At 36.5% G+C, this 7291-nt stretch overlaps 1 protein-coding gene across 1 annotated transcript in view; it reads right to left on the reverse strand.

The window, feature by feature from the left end:
- The window catches only part of LOC107665189 (stanniocalcin-like), a 17968-nt gene extending 13362 nt beyond the window's left edge, over positions 1–4606 (reverse strand). The window contains exon 1 of the mRNA XM_016455969.1: positions 4329–4606. Within this exon, the coding sequence (XP_016311455.1) occupies positions 4329–4443 (115 nt within the window). The 5' untranslated portion in view covers positions 4444–4606. The remainder of the gene's footprint in view (positions 1–4328) is intronic.
- Between the last annotated feature and the right edge of the window lie 2685 nt (positions 4607–7291).

Below are 7291 nucleotides of genomic sequence, written 5' to 3' on the forward strand. Positions count from 1 at the left end.
AATAATGGTGTGTTCCTACCAGACGCGAAGCGAATATACGCATCGCGCCACTCGCGCTAGATTACTCGCGGCATGTTTTTCGTGTCACTCGCGCGAATAAAAACAGCGCGATCAACCATGCTGGAGATAACTACAATCGCTGTTTTGTACCTGTTGTCAAAAAGTCCTAAATACAATGGAAAGCCAAACGCCGACGGGTCTGGGTTCACAGCACTATCCAGAGGAGGATGAATAACGTTAGGATCCTGTATTAATAGGGCCTTTCGCATTAGAACTAAATGTACAGTACTAAAGTACTGGGACGATTTTGCGTGAACTATTTCCCAGTACCATTTAAAGGGTTGCACTCGCACCGACAGTGTGTACTAAGTAGTGACGTAAGCCGTTCGACAGCAACGTCAATTGTGCGCGGCGTTCAACAACAGAAACAAAGAAGAACAACATTAACAACAGGAGGATGGAGGACGCTGTGAACGGAGCTGTGTTTTTGTTGTGTCTCGCTGGTTTCACAATAATGGACATGGAAAGTCGATGTATACGTAAAGCGATTGAAAGAAAGGAAAGGAGGACTAAGAATCTCCAACTGGCAGTGCTACATTTGCTACAAGTGCCAGCACTTCAGCGTCCGTCCATCTATCGCTGTTCTCCATACTTGCGAAATAAGTTGACACAATGTTTACAGTATTACCTTTTGAAAAGGTACCGCCCAAGTAACAGCTTTTGTACCTTTTTTTTTTTCTGAGAGTGCATACATTGTACACAATGCTGGGTTGATTATTTAAAAAATGTAATCTATCACTGATTACATGATGAAAACTGTAGTTAGTAAAGTAATCTAGGTTACTAATTTAAGGCATGACTACTTTTTGGATTACTTTTAGATTACTTTTTGATCAAACTTTAAACGTACCATATTGATATAAAAAACAAAGAGAAAGAAAATATATTCCATTTTTTTATATCAGCATCATAAAATGCATTAAACATGACATTAGTGAGTTGATAAAAAGCAAAACATTAATGAAATCATAAATAAACACTTGAACACTAAAAGTACAAATATTTGATTTGTTTACCTGCATGTCAATGGGACCATTAACAGATATCAGAGAACATGCAAATGTGTTGTTAAATTATTAGAAATATTAGCTTCCTCAGAAATATTTCAAATGTATTTATTTAAACAACTTGTTATTATAGTCAAATCTAAATGATAGGATTTTTTAGAAAGGAACATTTAAAAGAGAGAAAAAAAAGAACAATTAAGGAGAATCAATAAATTATGAATAATTTACTGCCATTGTGTAATCATGTAATCCATAAAAATGTAACTGCAGTCTAATTATGCCCATTTTAAAATGTAATATACTCTAAGTTCAAGTGCTTAGTTTTTGAAAATCTGATTATGTAATACAGATTACTCAGTTACTACCCAGCTCTGATTAAATGTATGGATATTTGCATTGCATTGACTGTTCTATGTAGATCCCACCTTCTCGCATGCCACAATTGTTCAATTAATTACAACGCCTACATGCTATTGGTCAACTTTGACTACAAAGCTAAAACCTGGACATATGAGGCAACTTAGAAATGCCGGCCAGGACATGTTCAGGAAAAAGAGGACGTATGTTCACCCTATCATCAACTTACAACTGATGACGGCACTGACACTGAAACGTCTTCAGAAAATGAGAGATAAAGTCCAGTTGTAAATGAATGAACTCCATAAATAGAAATACTGTGTATCAATGATTTTTTTTAGGATTTGGTTCCAGCATTAAGAACTGAAATGTAAAAAAATAGCCTTTTTAGGGTAAAAAATACCCATGTATTAAGTATATACTGTTCATTTTGCTCTTTTGGAATTATTAGTGCACCACTGTCTCTTTGTCTCAAAAGCACTGAGTCAGTATATGTCTCCCTGGCAACTAAGTACAACAGGAAGTTATGCAAATACCAAGTGGAGTTTGACAAAGGTTTTCACGTCCCGACCAGAGACAGAACGGAACTGAGTGTTCCACACCACACACAGATCCACTATTTGACACTTGGACGAGCTTTTCTCTGGAGCATATTAATTACTGACTTCATTCGAGACAAAGGAAGAACCTTTTGTAACGCTGACACCAGATCTTCAGTTTCAATATAATGAGCAGAAGGTCAGAACAATTCATCATCTTTAATAATGTTGGGTCCTTTCAGGTGCAGACAATGTCATTTAAAACATCCATTGTGTCTAGTCCATTAAAGGTTAGTGTTACTGAACTGCCCACCCTCCAGTTCTCTACCTGTATAACCTGTCATTTTCAAATGAACCTGAAGACCTCGGTTAGCTGGTTCAGGTGTATGCGATGAGAGCTGGAATATGAATCGTGATAGTATGACCTCACTGGGGAAAGCCTTTCATATACAAACCACTCGTTGGATCTACCTCAAACTCTTTCACAGAGAATTACTAACCAACATCAGGAATGGTACAATGCTTTATAGATATTTAGAAAGTACTGTAGTCATTTAAATGTATGTGGAAATGTTTAAAAACATTTCTGCTGGGTATAAGAGGGTTTAACTGTATCACCTTTGGAATTTCACTCTTTGTTCATATTAGAAATGTGCAGATTTTGAATGATCTACATCGATTAATCTGCTTGTCCAATATGATGCCAGAACTAAAAATACAGTATGCCAGGAAACAAAAAAAAACTATTTTTTTTTACAGTAACTTGGCAGCTGTGCTTGCAAAACATATCAGAGAGTAAACAATTATAGTAATGATATATCATTAAATGATATAATGTCAATATACCAACCTATTCAAGCTATTGGAATATGTTACTGTAAAATGTGATAATAACATAATGCAAGACCACATGATGACTGAAAAAGCATAAAAATCGGCAACTGTATAGCTAATAATAACAACATTAAGCCAGAACCAGTGTCACCCACACAAATGCAAAACACCAGTAACTGAGTAACACACAGAATGATCCAATTATCACACAAGCAAGAATGCAGTAGTAGTGAATATCAGCATGACTGTGATTTCCTGTGATTACAAAGCCATATGATATTCAGTGCACAGCAAGAGGTTAATATTCATTTTTTTTCATACAGAATTTGGCTAATTATGTTCTATCCCCCAATAAAAATAGCTACAAAAGGAGCCAAGAGGCGCACTCAGCATAATAGGCAAATGGAGTGATGTTATGCCCCAGTGCTGTTATATGAAATAGCAGCACTCTTAGTAATATGTTCAACGAATCGGATTAAAAATCCGAAACAAATCGAAACAAATATGATGGTTTGCACAAAGATTTCAATAAATTATAAGGCAAATAATTTATACAAGTTTTAATAATTTATAATTTATACTTAAAGAAGTATTTTGTTCCTACATATAATACACATTTTTTTCTGTAAATAATGTGGTTCACACACTGTAAAAAAAAAAAAAAAATTGAAGTTGTAAATAAAACAAAGATTACTGAAGTGCATTTTACAAAAAAATATATTTCAGCCTTACCACAGTCTTACCACATTGTTACATTTAATTTATTGTTACTTGACATTTCTTTGTAATTAAATGTGAAAATTGCTAGCGATATCTGAGTGAAATTTGTTTCTACACATTTTTGTTTTCCAGTAGGCTTATGTGTGTAAAAAGCATAATTTTATTGTATTGCCTTGTTAAATTTAATAAGAAAAAGGCTATTGTTGTAAATAATAATTTTGCTCTAAAGTGCCTTGTCTGGACAAAAATCAAAAAAGATTAAAATACAATGAAATAATGCAATTTATAGCCTACTTTTTTACTCGCAAGAAACACAATTTTAACAGAACTGAAAAGAGTGTGGTATTGCCTTGTTAAATATAGCCTACACGTTATTTTCAATTATAAGGCAATTCATAGTTCTAATTATTTATTAATTTGTACCATTTTACATTAAAAGTACTGTCTTTAAAAGGTCTAATACTATTTTCACGGTATGTGGTAAGGTAACCAACGAACAGGTTTTTACTGTAGCATTTTCTCCCCAACGTAGAAACTCCTGCATGCTTTTGAGGCTGGAAGCGGCGGCGGAATCATCATTCACATTCATTCATCGCGCTCAGTGCATCACAAGAAGCTCATCATGAGCTATGATGAGTCCCTCATATGCAGGTCAGAGGATGAACGTGATATTCACTGATACATCTGTCACAGACGGATTGGATGAGAGCTCATCCTAGAGGAGATGACAGCTCTCATATGATATACCCTACACCGATGCATGCGTGTCAGCACACAACCGGCTCATTATTCCCGAACGCTTCCTACTTACAGGGGCTGTTGTGGGAGAAGCGTGCTCTCCTGGGCGAGTGGGATTCGTTCTGATCCAGTTCATACGCGGAGGCGATGAGCACGGCGAGCAGCAGAAGTCCGGTCCTTGGCGGCATCTCTCACTAAATGACACTGGGGCTTTTATGAAGGGCAATAAAATAGGATTTCCTTTATGTCTTGCGCGCTGTGCGGTGCGTCTTCTTGGCGACTTCGTTGAGGAAATGCGTGCGATGTGGGCAGTATCGTGAAGGCTCTGGCTGTCCGGCTGATCTCCAGCAATTTCTTCTTCCATCCGCGTGCATGACAGGAGCGCAGGTCGCCCTTTATATATGCCCGAGCATCACGAGCTCGCCGCTCAGCCCAATCACATCACAGCAGGCGATCCAACACAGCCTCTGCTCCAACTTTCATTCATTGATCCGTAGCATTTAAATGGGCTTATCGTATGGCGTAAAGTTAGCTGTTCCTTTTAACTTGGGAAAGGTGATCGGGAAAACGCTCACATCCGCGCACTGTTGTCATATACAAATAAACGCGTCCAAGAGCGCGTGGCATATTTGATCCTTCATAACGTCACAAACGGAGCTCGTTTGTTTGCAACTTTACCCTATACTGAACGAACAAAAAAGAGCTAAAAGTGCAAGAACCCCTCTGAAACCAGCAACCAGACAACAAACCGGCAGGGTATCTAAACATTGCTTACTATTTATCACAGCTACATCAACCACTTTCTATGCATACAACAATCAGAGTGATTTAGATGCTCTGGCCAAGCTGGTTCCCTCAAAAATGACCAAACTCCTTTAAAACCAGCGTCTGGCACATCCTCATAATGTAGGCTACTACTAAAAAAAAAAAAAAAAACACTGAGATTTATGTAACTTTAAATGAGTATTATTAATTATTTAATTGACTAAATGAATAATTATTAAAATGATCAATAATTATTCTTTTTTTTTATCGTGGTACTCCAAAAAAACACTGAGATTTATGTCACTTTAAATGAGTAAACCGGACTGTTAAATAATATGGCATCCATATGACCCCATTCCTGTAAGTCTAATGAACTCTGATCACGCAAGTCTAAATCTCATTACTGGCCTGGGCAAATGACAGCTTGTTTTTCTTTATCTTTTGGTTTCATTCTGTAGTGTTATATTTCAACTGTCTGCTAAAGCGTTACGACAGCATCGCGTTTTAGTCAAATGTATTGCGTTCTTTGTTTTTCTTAAATGTCTTTGAGAAATAACATTTGAAGTTATTCAAATGACCCGCTTTTTTATCGCTTTGGCATTTTGATGGACCCTCTGCAATAATGCCGCTATTGTTGGCGAAGCGGACGGAATCGTCTCTAGCTGACAGATAAACTACGCAGTTATTGACACAAATCATGCAGCGTATGGAAAGCATCACTGTGTTGACTTTGCGCGTCTCGCAGCTCGCGCAGGGCGCACGTGCAGAAGCGCACGCATAATGTGACACTGAAGTCCGTGCGTGAATAATCGCACAGTCATGTTTAAGTGAGACATCTGCTCCGTTTAAGCCTTGAAGAAAGGAGAAGAGCAGTATTTTATTCTGAACACCCTTTAATTCCTAAAGGGAAGGTCAATAAATGAGCGTCTTGTTGCAACTGAGGCTGGGGCTAGTTGTCACAATTTTTACTCCAATTGATATTTCTCAGAATGTGAATTTCTGTATAGGCACATAACCTGATTTCTTGCTACATAAAAAAGTTTTGAACATTTTCATCATTATTGTCTAGGTAATGTTTTTATGCCAACCCTTTGTGTCCTGCATGTTGTAACCCTATGGGGTAAGTTGTCACACAGGGGACCGCCATTACACAGCCTATTCATGCTTTTCAATACTATTTAAACAGAGAGAGAGAGAGAGAGAGAGAGAGAGAGAGAGAGAGAGAGAAATAGTATGCAACACAAAACAGATGAGGGGAAAAATGTTAAAGACATTGTACAAAATATTAAACTATGGTTTTGGCCAGTAAATATAAATGAGATTATATGAAATTACAACCTGACATATATCTTGAGAACACATTGCAACTTTTTGGAGAAAATCAACCATTATTATTACATTTACATTTAGTCATTTAGCAGATGCTTTTATCCAAAGCGACTTACAGATGACTTACAAATTATATAGACAAGCCTCATCATAACATATTCAAATGTGGTTTTATTGTGTAGACCAGTTGCATAAACATAGCCACTGTGTTAAGACTGTGTCTTAAGAACTAGTTTGACCAACTAGTTGTTAGCCAAGAGGTAATCAGACTTACCTTTTGGATTCAAATTACACCATTCTCCCTTTTTATAACTGACTTTAAGAAATTATGACCAGTCTTAAAGAGAAAAAAATAGATGACTAACTTTTTAAGTCTAGTCTAAGCGGTTTATGCAACCGGCCCCTGATTTTCTGTTAAGTGTTTAAGTTAAGTTAACACAATAAGACTTCATATTAACAGTGTTCCTTCATATTCATTACACTGGATCCTACTTTTGCTGATTTGTCTTGTAACAAAGCATTGAGGTTGAAGCCTTCAAACGACAGTTTGTTTCTCACTGTTAAACTTTTTTTTGCCAGCACTTTATTTTAAGGTATTCTTGTTACATATGTTACATACTACTATAATAACAATAAATTATGAATAATTGCAAGCAAGTAAACCTAAGCCAAAACCCAATCCTAACCCTAACCATATAGTGAGTACATGTAGTTAATTAATATTACTCAGTACTTAAATGTCAAGTCAAGTCACCTTTATTTATATAGCGCTTTTAACAATACAGATTGTCAAAGCAACTGAACAGCATTAATTAGGAAAATAGTGTGTCAATAATGCAAAATGACAATAGTAAAGACACATTTTTCAGTTAAAGACAGTTCATCATTGAATTCAGTGATGTCAACATCCAGCTCAGTTTAAATAGTATCTTTGCAATCAAA

The sequence above is a fragment of the Sinocyclocheilus anshuiensis genome, unplaced genomic scaffold, assembly GCF_001515605.1.
Source record: "Sinocyclocheilus anshuiensis isolate Anshui unplaced genomic scaffold, SAMN03320099.WGS_v1.1 scaffold691, whole genome shotgun sequence".
Classification (NCBI taxonomy): domain Eukaryota; kingdom Metazoa; phylum Chordata; class Actinopteri; order Cypriniformes; family Cyprinidae; genus Sinocyclocheilus; species Sinocyclocheilus anshuiensis.